The sequence below is a fragment of the Mesocricetus auratus genome, unplaced genomic scaffold (genome assembly GCF_017639785.1).
Source record: "Mesocricetus auratus isolate SY011 unplaced genomic scaffold, BCM_Maur_2.0 Super-Scaffold_100006, whole genome shotgun sequence".
NCBI classification, from domain to species: Eukaryota; Metazoa; Chordata; class Mammalia; order Rodentia; family Cricetidae; genus Mesocricetus; species Mesocricetus auratus.
Genome location: NW_024429190.1, coordinates 98,818,846 through 98,832,838, shown reverse-complemented (window position 1 = coordinate 98,832,838; position 13,993 = coordinate 98,818,846). Strand labels below are relative to the sequence as shown.

The 13,993-nt window shown below is 50.8% G+C and overlaps 1 protein-coding gene across 2 annotated transcripts in view; it reads left to right on the top strand.

Annotated features, from left to right (window-relative positions):
• Fam170b (family with sequence similarity 170 member B) overlaps positions 1–13,577 on the top strand; it is a 33,602-nt gene extending 20,025 nt beyond the window's left edge. Inside the window, exons 1-2 of one of the 2 annotated variants that reach the window (XM_040747735.1) lie at positions 6,471–6,687; positions 7,873–13,577. In XM_040747735.1, the coding sequence (XP_040603669.1) occupies positions 6,573–6,687; positions 7,873–8,807 (1,050 nt within the window). In that variant the 5' untranslated portion in view covers positions 6,471–6,572 and the 3' untranslated portion in view covers positions 8,808–13,577. Of the gene's footprint in view, positions 1–6,470; positions 6,688–7,872 lie in introns of those variants that run through there. The other variant, XM_021231566.2, reaches the window with a different exon arrangement.
• Positions 13,578–13,993: the final 416 nt, after the last annotated feature.

Here is a 13,993-nt window from a genome sequence, read left to right as displayed (position 1 = left end):
GCTGTAGGGTGCCAGATCCTGGGTCACGTGCTGGAGTCCCGCTGTTAGATGCTAGAGAGAGGCATTTCTGCACGCAGCAGCCTCATTAAATAGCAGAGTCCCCACTGAGCTCCAGCTGAGCAGGAGGGAGGCTGGATCTTGGCTGGACTTGTCTTGCCTGAGGGCTCAATGGCTCCCTGCTCCAAGACTACTAGGCTGCTTGTGTAGGAGCCCAAAGGTGAAGGTGAAAACCTCTAATAAGCTGTGTTCAAGGAGTAGCCAGTTACAAAACCAGAAGGACAAAAGCTAAACTCTGTGCCTTCTGCTGGTGCTTGCCTTTTGAGACCAGACTCTTGCTGCTACATTGCTAAGTGACTGAGTTTTTCCATGTGGGTCTACAAACTCACTAAAAAACAAACCAAAAACAACCCTCAGGAGAAGCAATAGACAACAGCTCCAAGGGCAATATTTCTCTGTGGACCCTCAACCTGTCTGATCATGCCGGCACTTTCTTTGTCCGTGTAAAACAAGGATGAGGTCATCTTTAGTCCCTTCACTGCAAGACACTGCTTTCCTTGGCTTTGCCCTTGCCCACACCTGGCCCAGTTTCTGACGCTGCTGCCTGCCCCTTGCCTCTTTCCCTTGGGTGTGAGGTCTTGCTTTGAGGAGGGGGCCTCACAAGTAGGCACTGCTGGGAGGTGTTTGCCTTTCAGTGGGAAGAAAGGGTCCCTCGCCACCGAAACACCTTACACTGCGGCTTGAATACAGAAATCCCACAGCCACAGCCCGAGCACAGACAGCCACACCAGGCGGGGACAGGCTATTTCTGGCTCTGGTCGTGTGGGATGGATGGGTGATCTGAAGCCCGGTAGCCTATTTCTCAGCACAAGCCTCACCGGAATTAGAAGCCAAGGCAAGGCAAGTGTGGAGTCTCTGCTTCCTGCATGGTTGTGGCTGCCTTGTTTCCTGTTTCCCTCTCAGCTGAGATGATCCGAGGCAGGGAGGAGCAGGGTTTGGAAGAAAGGAGGGTTGGAAAATACTGCAAGCTTTCTGGACCAGGCTTAAGGCTCACATGCAATGTGTGCAGAGCCTTGGCCAAGAGACAGCCAGAGCTCCAAGAAAACGCTGTGCTAGGCCTTTTGGGGTTTTGCACACCACCCCTCCTGGCTGCTTCAGAGAAGCATGGAGATTCCTGGCAAGACTGGAGACCCAGCTGGAAAACTTTGGAGCTGAGGTGGGGGATAGGGGTTGGGGTTGGAGAGGACTGAGCAGAGCCATGCCTGTGCTGTTTGCTCAGTGTCTGCGTGGAGGAAGTGGACTTTCCATGGGCAGGGACAGCCAGAGACCCTGTGGGGGTGAAGATAATTGCGTGCTATTGTAGGGTTTAAGCAACCTAGGAAGCAACCTCGAGTGCCACACTAAGACAGCCCAGAAGAGTCACTTTGCCTTACACACATAGGAATCAGAGGGCTTCCACAGCCCCCCCCCCAAGTGCCTCAGCCTCCCTATGTACAGGAAGTATGAGCAGTGCCTTCCTGCTGGGACTAGGGACAGGATTTCAAAGGTCACAAGATTCTGGGAGGAGGGGAGGATCTAACTAGAAAGTCTGGGAAACATTTGTTTCAGTAGAAACTGTGAGGCTGAAGACAAAACGAAATATCTATAAGTCATGTCATCCAGTTGGTAGTGTCCTATGAGATGGGGTTAATGGTGTTGAATCTGCTGACAGGGACACTGGGTCTGAACAAGGAGACGCTGCTAGGTGGCAGAAGCGTCCTCCCAGGCTGTCCTGGGAAACCAGGATCACCTGGTTCTTAGTGGTGACCTGTGCTGAAATTCCCTGATGGGTCCAGGGAGGCCATAGAACCAGATGTTGACCAGTGAGCTGTTTCATCCACATATATTCAAACACTACAGGAAAAAAAATCAGTGCCTACTGAATCTTTATAGCTGGCAAACATGTTGCCCTGTAGTACAGGCACAAAAGACAAGCCCACTTATTGGGGTTAGAGAATTCAGACCAGGCAAGAAGATGTCCTGGGCCACACCTGGACCTCTCTACAGTTGAGCAGCAAGGTCACCTGAAGATACTCTCACTCTTGAACTTGGTGGTTGCTGCATGGAGTACCTGTGTGGCCTTTCCATGTGTTCTGAGCGTTCTCGAAGCATGGTGGATGACTGGAGAGTGAGGAGGGCGGAGAGGAAGCCACCTTCGCTTGCCTGGCGCTGGCGGCTGGCAAGCTCCTCTCCGCCACCCTGGGCTGTGAGACAATTACAGAATCTACCCTGGCCTGGGATGCAGGACCCTGTCACACTGCGCAAGGACCCTGTCACACTGCGCAAGGACCCTGTCACACTGCGCAAGGACCCTGTCACACTGCGCAAGGACCCTGTCATACTGCGCAAGGACCCTGTCACACTGCGCAAGGACCCTGTCACACTGCGCAAGGACCCTGTCACACTGCGCGAGAAGAGCATGGAGGCTGAAACTGGCCAGGCACCTGCGATGCTTGGAATGAGAAGTGTGTCCTGCAGGCCCGTGTACTCCAACACTTGGCCCGGGCTCTTTGAGGAGATCAGGGGACCTTCGGGTTGCCTTGGAGTTTCTATTGCTCTGATAAACACCACGGCCTTAAGCAGCTCGAGGAAGAAAGCTCATCGTGCATTCACTTCTGCATCACAGGCTGTCATGAAGGCACCTGGGACTCAAGGCAGGGGCCTGGAGGCAGGAGGAGGAGAGCCCATGCAGAAGCACTGCTGGCTGGTTTGCTTGCATGCTTTCTTACAGAGCTCGGGACTCTATGTCCAGGGGTAGCACTGGCCTTCTGTGGGCTGAGCCCGCCACACATCTATCGTTAGTCAAGACAAACACTCCGCAGACTTGCTTACAGGCCAATCTTATGAGGGCATCTTCTCACTCGTGGATTGCTTTCTGCCAGCACAGAGGCGGAGCCTTGCTGGAGGAGGAGGGTAGGACATATAACCTCGCTCTATTTCCTGTTCTTTCTCTCTGCTTCCGTGTGTGTGTGTGTGTGTGTGTGTGTGTGTGTGTGTGTGTGTATGTGTGTGTGTGTGAAAAATGTGACCAGGCCGTTGTACATGCTGCCGTGCCTTCAACTCTTGTGGGCTCTGACCCTCCTGGAACTGCACACCAAAACACATCCTTTCTTCCCTAAGGTCATGCTTTTGGTCATGGTATTTTATCATAGCAACAGAAAATTCACTAGTCCACCGTCTGTGGGAAAGTCAGTCTCCCACAGCCCAGCTAATATTCTCTCACAGCCACAGCCCAGAGAATTATTCTGTTCTGAATGGGGCTGAGTGTGAGCAGAGAACCAATTTCTGTGAGTTGTCCTTTGACCTCCACACACAATCCATGGCACATGTGGACCTCTCCCTGATCCCCACTTGCAACACAAAATAAATAAGCAAAATGTAATAAAAATGTAAAATAAAAAAGACCTGTAGTGCTTGTGTGGACAGATACCACTTAGTAAACTCACACTAAAATTGCATATAAATTATTTTTCTCTCTACACACTTATTATTAAGACATAGCCTCTGAGCTGCATGAAGAATATTCTAGCTGTTTCACACGAGGCGAGACCCAAGTTCACCTTTTTATAGCACTGAATATAAATTTCCAGGATCATTTACTGGCCAAGTATTCTTCTCCACTAGACAGTTGTTGAGTTGCATTATTTGCATAAATGTACTAACTTTCCTCTACCACTGACTTAAATGCCCTGCTGGTACCCTTTGTTTCTTATAAGGCATGCCTTTGTGTTTATATGGACGGAAGGGACACACAGCTCCCTCTTCCCACTGAACTTGTTGCAGGTGTGACTTCCTGGCTCGGTAGGAGTTTGCCAGGAAGATGCTGGATGTGTGGGAAATGTTAGGGTTGCTTTGGGAATATTGGGGTTCTCCTAAATCCATCACCTTTTATAACTGCTGAGAATTTAGAATTCAAAGGACCAAAGCTGCCGAGACTGAGCAGTGAGTGGGCATGCTTGAGGACGTGCACATGCACGCTAGGATGAGCTGGAGGAGAGACTGGGCGGCAGGCAGGACTCGGCTAGGCTGATTGCGTAAGCGGAGGGCAAGGTGATTCTCTGAGTCTTTATGTGAGAGGAACCAGCATGTCTGGGAGTTTCAGGGCTTTGGGGTGCAGAGAGCAGGCAGCTTCAGGAGGTAGGTCATGGCCTAGGCACCCCAATATATTCACTGTTTGTTTAGTCACTGATTTGGCAAGTACTTCTACAGTGCTTGTTAATATGTTGGGTGTTGCTTAAGTAAGAGCCATATAACTGTTAAGGTAGAAGCCTCATCTCAGTCCCATCTCTCTCTTTCCAGACCCCACCCCTGAGAAAGCAGCAGCTCTTTCCACAGAAGTTATTAAAGGCCCCCTCATCAGGAGCAGCCTCGTGGTTCCCCCTCTTTCCCTAGACCACCCGGTTGCTCAGATTAAAACCTGGACTTTAATTTGACTTGATTGGCTCATTGCATGAGCAGAGTTACATACTCTTGGGTTGGGGGGATATTTATTATCAATAATGAGAAAGATGAAGGACATCTCGACTCAGGGTTTGCATTTGAAGAGAGACTAGATCTGGTAGCAATCCCACCACTCAGGACACTCAGGTGGGATGATGGGTAGTTTGAGGGAAGCATGGGCTCATTCAAGGTTGGCTTCAGCTACATGGGGGGAGATCCTGTTTCCAAGAACAAACGGGAAAAATAAGTGTGTGTGTGTGTGTGTGTGTGTGTGTGTGTGTATATATGACTAATGTCATCAAGAAAAACAAAGATCTGAGACAGACAAGGAATGACAAGGTCACGAGCACTGAGCCCAGGAGAGGAGGCTTCTAGACTGTGAAGGCAGCTGAGAGGAAGTGAAGCTGCAGGAAGTGGGGAAGGTGTGCAGAAAGGGGCAGCGTGGCTCTGAGTGTGGGAGCCTGAACTCAGGGTGTGGGAGCCTGAACTCAGAGTGTGGGAGCCTGAACTCAGGGTGTGGGAGCCTGAACTCAGGGTGTGGGAGTCTGAACTCAGAGTGTGGGAGCCTGAACTCAGGGTGTGGGAGCCTGAACTCAGGGTGTGGGAGTCTGAACTCAGAGTGTGGGAGCCTGAACTCAGGGTGCTGGGAGCCTGAACTCAGGGTGTGGGGGCCTGAACTCAGGGTGCTGGGAGCCTGAACTCAGAGTGTGGGGGCCTGAACTCAGGGTGCTGGGAGCCTGAACTCAGAGTGTGGGGGCCTGAACTCAGGGTGCTGGGAGCCTGAACTCAGAGTGTGGGAGCCTGAACTCAGGGTGTGGGAGCCTGAACTCAGGGTGTGGGAGTCTGAACTCAGAGTGTGGGAGCCTGAACTCAGAGTGTGGGGGCCTGAACTCAGGGTGCTGGGAGCCTGAACTCAGAGTGTGGGGGCCTGAACTCAGGGTGCTGGGAGCCTGAACTCAGGGTGTGGGAGCCTGAACTCAGGGTGTGGGAGTCTGAACTCAGAGTGTGGGAGCCTGAACTCAGAGTGTGGGGGCCTGAACTCAGGGTGCTGGGAGCCTGAACTCAGAGTGTGGGGGCCTGAACTCAGGGTGCTGGGAGCCTGAACTCAGAGTGTGGGGGCCTGAACTCAGGGTGCTGGGAGCCTGAACTCAGGGTTCTGGGAGCCTGAACTCAGGGTTCTGGGAGCCTGAACTCAGGGTGCTAGGGGCCTATCTCAGGGTGCTGGGAGCCTGAACTCAGAGTGTGGGGGCCTGAACTCAGGGTGCTGGGAGCCTAACCTTGCCAGCTGAATGCTTGAGCGTCACGTGTTCTGATAAACTGTTTCCATGATGTGAAGCTAGGCCGTGTTGATGTTATGATGTCTATCCACTTGTGTGCTAATGTATGATTCAGTTCATATGGTGTGAGATCATGGGCATGGATGTGTGTGTGGCTGAGAGTATGTGCCTCATATGTTTGTGTGTGTGTCTGTCAGCGTGAATGCTATATACATATACTAATGTACCTTGTCTGTGTGTTTATGTGTGCTTTACCATGCATATTTGAGTGGTTATGTATGCAAAAGTTCACATTTATGTATGTCAATACCTACGTGTTTGAGCTTTTTTCATTTTATGTGTGTGTTGCCTGCATATACCTCTGCACTTCACGAGTGCAGTACCCGCAGAGGCCAGAAGAAGGCATCAGGCTTCCTTGGGCTGGAATTACCAATGGTGTAGCATGTGTGCTGCGAATGAAACCTGTGTTCTCTGAAAGTATAGCCAGTGCTGTTAATCTCTGAGCCACCTCCCCGATCCCTATGCCTGGATCTTTATGTTTGTACACATGCTTGTGAGCATGTGCCGGCGTGTGTGTTCCTGGGAACACACCAGGTGGAGAAGAACACAGAGGGCAGTGAGCTCACACTGGGGCCCTTTCCTGATAAGCTGGCAGGGACTGTAAGCCTTGCCAAGGGTCACAGAACAGACCCGTGTCACTGATGACATCACAGAATAAAGCCAGGATCCTAGTGACCATGTGGCCACTCAGGCTGGGGCTGGCTGGAGGGCACAGCCCACAGCAGCTCTCGCTGAGATTCTGGGTGCTGGTTTGAGGTCATGAAACGCCATCTCATGGAGCAGAGGGGAGAACAGACACCAATCCCTGGGACCACTATCAACATGGGCAGCCCAGAGTCCGCGGAGCAGAGCACGGGAGTGTGCTGGCCAGGTGGTCAGTAAATGGGGAAGGGGCAGGTTGGTCTCTGATGCGTTATCGAAGGGATGTGTTGATCATACAAAGCAGAAGGGAGAAGGACCATGAAGAGAGTGATCCTCAGGGGAAGCTGGCACTTCCTAGGCTGTTGTGCATCTGTGGGGGTTATTTCAGGAGATGTGTAGACGAGAATGAAACTGCTCACCTTTTCATATTGATCTTAACGTGTTTGAAAAGAATTGTGTCAATCCTGTAAGTCCTGTGGTAATTCCTTCATAGCACATGGATGCAAGCTAATCTAGAATGCCGACTCGGTGGTCACCAGGATGTGTCTTTGAGCAGCACTCTAAGATAGGATCTGCTCTTGGAGCCAAGTGGCTCTGCCAGGCAGACACACTCTCTTTGCCTCAGTTTCTTTATCTGCTGGGTAAAAATCCAAACAGTGAAATGCCTTAGCCTTGCTTCAAACCGTAAAGGAAGCGGCGCACGGGACACACTTGCATGGTGACAGGGACACCATGTGTGTCCACAGAGTGGATGGGAGGCCCCCTGGATGAGACCCGAGACACGTCACAGAGGAGGAGAAGCTGGGGCTTCTCTGGCTGGCAGAAGCACAGCCCCATTCTTGATGTGAATTGGGTGTTACGGGCCTGCTGTCTGCATACACGATGTGTAAAGGGGAAAGAACCATGACAGTCCATTTGAGTAGCCGCCACAGCCCAAGCACAGGATATTCTCATGACCCCTGAAAGTCCCCCAAGGGACCTTGATGTCCTGTCCACTCCTCCAGCTCTTGGTAATTGCTGTTTCCCCATAGATTTGCTTTTTTCTAGAATGCCTTTTGAGTGCAATCATGAGGTGGCTTCTTTCATGTAGCAGATACATTATCTTTTGTGTCTTCTGCATACATTTCCTGGTTCATTCATTGTTACCCGCGAACAGAATTGCATCCTGTGGTTGTACCACAATCATTTACTTTTCAGTCTGCCAGCCGCTGACCTTTTACACGTCAGCTGGTAAAGTTCACACACTCGTTTATCCTTATGTCCCTATGAGGTAGCGTGTGGTCATCTCTGATGACCTGCAGGCACCTTCCCCAAAGCCGCCAGAGCCTGGGTGATTCTGCTTGTGACTTCCCATGAAAGTTATGAATTAAAGCCTTCCGAGAGAGAGCACTGATGAAACTGTCCTTCCACTTCTCAGGGACCATGAGGAGGAATGAGTCATCTCCACAGCCAGGGCCTGCCTTCCTCCCGGAGGATGACATATACTTGGAACCCCAGGCGCACGGGATGCTGGGTTGGAACAGCTCGCTATCGTCTCAGTCGTCCTCAGAGTACCAGTCTTACTCCCAGTACCAGTCCTGGCCCTCCAGCAGGAGCGAAGAGCAGCAGGACGCCCCGCCAGAGAGCGTGTGTGCCCTGTACACCCACGTGCAGACTGTGCGTGGTGTGGCAGTGGCTTGGGAGACCGATGAAGGCTTCGAGCCAGTCACCAGGAAACCCCTCATCCGCGAGGCCGAGTTCATCAAGCGACAGAGGCTGAAAGGCTCCTCCTTCGAGATGGCCTCCAACACAGACCTACACTGGGAGCTGGAAGCCTGTAAGCAGTACTGCCCGCAGGCTGAGGACACCATGGACTGCTGCCTGCAGGAGCTGCGAGCACCACCGGATTGGCTGGTCACCACTAACCACGGCCTGCGCTGCGTGGCCTGCTGCAGAGTCTTCCCCACGCTGGAGGCGCTACTGGACCACGCCCAGCATGGCATCCGCGATGGCTTCAGCTGCCAGATATTCTTCGAGGAGATGCTGGAAAGGAGGCGGGCCCGGGATCAAAGGCAGGACCAACAGCCTGTAGAGGAGGAACAGAGCCCTTCAGATAGTAGTGAATGTCCAAAGCCTGGTGCCAAAGTGCTTTCCCAGGAGCAGCAGCCAGAGCAGCAGCTGGAGCAGCTGCAGCAGCCAGAGCAGCAGCCACAACCACAACCACAGCAGCAGCAGCAGCAACAGCCACAACCACAACCACAGCAGCAGCCACAGAAACAGCCACAGCAGCAGAAGTCACCGCAGCAGCTGCATCTGCAGAAGCAGCAGCAGCAGCAGCAAACACAGCATCCACAGCATCCGCAGGGGGAGTAGAGACCGGAGGTGAGGTCCCCACCCTCCCTCCAGCATCGTGGGCTGCTGCTCCTTTTCCAGCTGGCAGGACCAGAGCCACCACCGGAGCACGGGGAGAGGACCTAGGTGGTGGGAGAAAAGCCATCCATGTGGCAAGGCGGGAGGGGTAGGAGCCTTTCCCCAAGGTGCGGCATTTCCACCAAGTCCGTTTCCAAACCTGAATCCAAAGAAGAGGGCTTCAAGAGTTCCCGATGGTGTAATGCAAAATAAGCAGCATGCAAGCATGTGGCCACAGGGATTTCCATGTTTCTGCTGAAGGATCAGCAGCACTCCACATCTGCCACTCAAGCACACGTGACTCCCAGGAGAGCCAACCGCAAATGAAGCTTCGGCCCTATTTTTTTCATTGTTAGGAATCTGTCATATGCCCTAATTCTATGTCTCATGTTGTTGGGATTAAACTTGAATAAGATGGAGTGGTGCGGAGTGTCTGAGTGAGCCATGCTACCAGGATGGGCACATAAACGACTGTTTGTGTAGGTGACCAACTAACATATGGGGAGACATGCGGTTTTGCAGAAGACGGAGCTTGGGTTCTTCTGACTGGTCAGTTCGAATGCATTTCAAATGTTGACAGGAAATTGACCGGCACCCTCCTCCTGACCAGTACAGGGGCTACAGTGTGCAAACAAAGACACCAGCCAGGGCCACTGGGATAGGTATGTGGCCGATGTGGCCCATGTAGGTTGAGTAATCGTTATTAGAAATGCCTGGAGTCCAAGCATTGCACACTCTTCCAGAAGTGGGACTGTCTGCATGTACTTAATGAAGTATGTTGGAAAAGGGACCCAAGTGTAAACCTCTGTCTCGTCAACCCTGTATACATGCATCCAGAAGGAAGTCTATTCAGCATCTGCACTGCCCCTGGTTTTCACTGGCTCAAACACATGAGGTCAGGTGTGAAGTGTTCCACTTGTGACAGCATGTTGGTGCTCAGAAAGTTTCAGACTGGGGAGCAGGTCACTGTGAATTTCAGTTTCTGAGGCTAGGGACGCTCAGTCTGTATGCAAGCTCCACGGTGCCACGACAAAGTCAGTTGCAAAGCACAGGGTTAATCTTGTCGAGAAGGTCCAAGACCCAAGAGGAGGGGCCCTGAGACAAGCTGTTTGCTCAAAAGGTGCTTGTACACAGTAAAAGCCAGGCAGAAGAGCATGCAGTAGGGTTGCACAAAGACAGCATTGCCAACACTGTGAGCTAAATGGTTCTTTGTGGGCCAGGGGGATTCCTCCCTCTGACAATGAAAAACATACCCGGTAGAAACTGTGCAAGATTGCTCCAGGTTAGGAACCCATGAGCGAGGTAAAACGAGGGCCCTGAGAGAGAGAATAGGTCAATGCATTCAGAGCAGTGCCGTCCACCTTACCCAGCTGCAAGGCTGGAGGTCTTGCTCTCCACACTTTCAGTGAAGACTTAACGCCTACCATGTGGCAGGCGCTGACTAGATACAGGAGCAGGAAGAGGATAAAAGGGACGGAAGCAGGCGCAGGCGCTATTTGGGAAACTGCATGGCCAGCGGGGGTGGTGGGGGTGGTGAACTGATTAGAAATACTTTCAAAAGTGCTTTACCCTGACCTGCAGGGCCCTTGGCGCTCACCCAGGACACGTTTCATCTGCCCCGGCACTATCCGCTTCTCTTGCTGTGTTCTAGCCTCTCTGGTCTTTCTTAACGTGTCTAGGATTTCAAACTTCAGAGCCTTGGCACATGTGCTCAAGAGGAATGCATTCCTTCCCTGTCCTCTGGCCGACACGTTGCTCTTCTCTGGAATTTTCTCCATTACGACACCATAGCTTATTCCTCGTTCTGTGTGCTGATTTAAGAAGACAGACAGTGGCAGGGTCAGGCCCACGACTTTAAAACCACAATGCAGAATGTAAGAAGTGGGATAGGAGCAGCAGGAGAAGGTGGGAGGTGGGAGAATTTGCAACCTGGTGCAGGGGTTTAGGTCAAGAACGGTGGTGACGTCCATGGGACAAGAGGAACAAGTTCATTCATGACATATTTGGGGAGTCAAGCATGAAGGCCTTGGAAACGAAGGGAAGGGCACACCAGGCGGGAGTACACAGTTGGTAGCAGGACATAATGTTTGCTGACTGATACAGGAGACTTTGGTGGAAGATTGGAGTGTGTTCATGTGAACACGTGTGAACATGTGTGTGAGCATGCACCATGTACCTTATGTGATCGTGTCTGTGTGTGAGCATGGCCTCCATGTGGACACAGTTGTGGCATAGCGGTCAGTTGGGACATGTGAATTCTAAATGCTAACGGCAAGTCCCAATGGAGACGTTGACTGTGAGGCCATGTCTGAGTTAGACACAGAACAGCAGACAAGTCTGGGTTGGCACTGTAAATGAGGCTGCTAAGAGAATTCCAGCGGTGGACGGATGAGACTCTAGGGAGCTGGAGTGGAGGTAGACTGTGTGAGCTGGGAAACAGAACTGGGTAGGTGAGGTTAGGGAGATGGCTCCACTGTTGAACACTAGGCTTACAACCAGAAGGTCAAGAAAGGAGGAGGGGATGCGTCACAGGATTCTCCTTCTGGTCAGCTGACTTAGGGAAACATGGTCTTCAGGAGCGGTAAGCAGTGTAGGGCCTGCTGCTTGGGGGAGTGGAGTGAGCCAAGGACAAAGCTATTTTTATTTCCTCCGGGTTTTATGAAGCAGGCTCAGTGGCTGAGAAGAGAGGCAGTCGGATGGGCGCTGGTCAGGTATAAACGTAGGACAAATCTTTAGGGTCACGCCTGAAACCACCATGATGGCAAAGCAACGATGGGCCAGGAGGAAACTGAGGACAGACACACGTGTGGATGCTCATGAAAATAAGCCAGTGGAGAGGCAGACGGGGAAGCGCAGGAAAAGCCAGGGAAACCCAGGACCCAGGCAGGGAGGGTTGAAAAGAAAAACAATTGACCTGGAAGTAGTCAGCTTTGTATCCTGTTACATGTGGTGGTAGTTAGGTTAAGCGGGCTTGAGAGTGTAAATCATGGAACCTGAATTCCCGCCCCTGTGGCAATATCAAGGACCTATTGAATGTTAAGCAGAAAGACTGCATTTGTGAAAGACACCAGTGAGCACGGTGGAGGACGGAGAAGAGCAGCGTGGCTGAGGACAAGGGGTCCAGGTGGCCTGACAGCTGGGGAAATTCAAGGAAATTCAGAGGATTGTAACTATGGAGTCTGGCTGAGGGAGGCTGCCTGGGATTCCCTCTGGGGGTGTGGTGGTGAATGTTAGAGCTAGAAGAATGGAGTGCGGCTTGAGAAAGGAAAGAGGAGGTTAATTGGGATGCTGATGATAAGTCTGAGAAGCATCTAGAAGGGAGCCGGTTTGCAAGGAGCAGAGTGCGGACGGGGTGGTGCTTAAGAATGGAGATGATTTGTGAAAACCTACACACATGTGGTTAACTGAGACCATGATGTGCCCCATGGGCCTCCTGTAGGATGTATTCCCTCTGTTGGCTACAGAGACTCCGCCATGAGGACCTAATCCATTCTAAAAGGCTGTCTGAATGCACTCTGAAAGACGCTAGAGTATCTATATTGTCTGAGCCATAGAAAAGCTATTTGGCATAGGAGGGGACTCCCTCAGCTTAAAGGCAGGTAGAACCCAAGGACAATGTAAGAAAAGAGACTGCTGAGCCGGAAAAACCACCAGTGAGAAGGGGAATGTTTTTTATGTCAAATTCAGTGGGCAAAGACACTAAGGTCAGACATAGTAGTTCAAGTCTGGAGTTTCAACCTTTAAAAGACATGTTTACACATGCCTAACCCTGATATTCTAAAGACGTTGCCTTGTTTAAATTGCCTCATTCCTATTAAATCATGTGCATTCTCTACAACCACACAAAGGGTAGCTCCCAGCCTTATCTCTCTTACGTTGGTGAGTAACCCAAGACTTCATCGAGGTCACATGGCTATGCACTTCCAGCAGCCTAGCTCCAAACTGTACTGTAACCATGATGTTGAGACCCCAGCTTGGATGGGGAAGCAGGTGAATGTATCTAGGAAAGCATACATGCTCATCCTCACAGGCTGTGTCGGCTTTAGATTGAATAGCAGCAGCCCAGACGACAGAAGAGATGAAGGGAATGTAGGACAAATGAAGATGGTGGGTGACACGGACAGGGGAGAGGATAAAGGATGCTCTGCACAGTGCCTGACGCCTACAGACGGCTTTGCAGGGGTCTGGGGCCTCCACGTAAGATCAGTACCAGTGTGAAAAACTCTCCTAGACTTTTCAAAGCACCACGAACATTTGAAACGATAAATCACCTTAAACTCTTTATTTTCCCAAGCCATAGGGGAAAAATAGAACTCATTTCCCAAAACTTACATAAAGCCGATAACAAAGCCTGTCTAGGGCGGCACTAAAAGTCAAATGATGTATTAATCTCATACACACACACGATCATCAAATTTAACCAAGTATAAAAGGTACAATTCACCTTGACTGAGCTTGGGTTATCTCTTGGCTGAGGATAGTTAAAAATTATTACATCTGGCAATTAGTATTGCAAGAACAACCATGATTCTCTCAATATGAAGTGGATGTGATAGGCGACTCTCTCCAGTCCACGCCCACTCCAGGACAGGCAGTACTGTGCACTTACATGTCTCCCTTTCTCATAATGTCTGTGCTTAAATCTACATTTAAACCACTTCCTAGTAAACTCCAGCCTTGCTGCAAAAGAATATAAAAGATGACACGATAAGCAATAAACCGAAGTAAAACGCATATATTTGTGATCGATTGCTTTTCTGATGCGGGCTTCAAGTAAGCTAATTCAGTGGGGGAAATTGCTCTCTCCAACTGAAAGCAGACACAACTGGGCATCTGCAGGCAAGCAGGGGCTGAAGAGACAACTTAGTGGTTGAGAGTACTTGCTGTTCATGTAGAGGACCTATGCTCAATTCTCGGCACTCACAGAGCAAGTTATAACTGTAACTCCAGGGATATAATGCTGCCTTCTGGACTCCATGGGCAGCTGAACACACATAGTGCATATACTCAGATACATACGCATGCACATAAAAACAAGTCTTTAAAAAATAATGAAGTTGTATCTCTCTGTCTCTCTCTCTCACACACACACATACACACACACACACACACAGAGGAAGCATAGTTGTAAAATCTGAGACTTGAAGTCT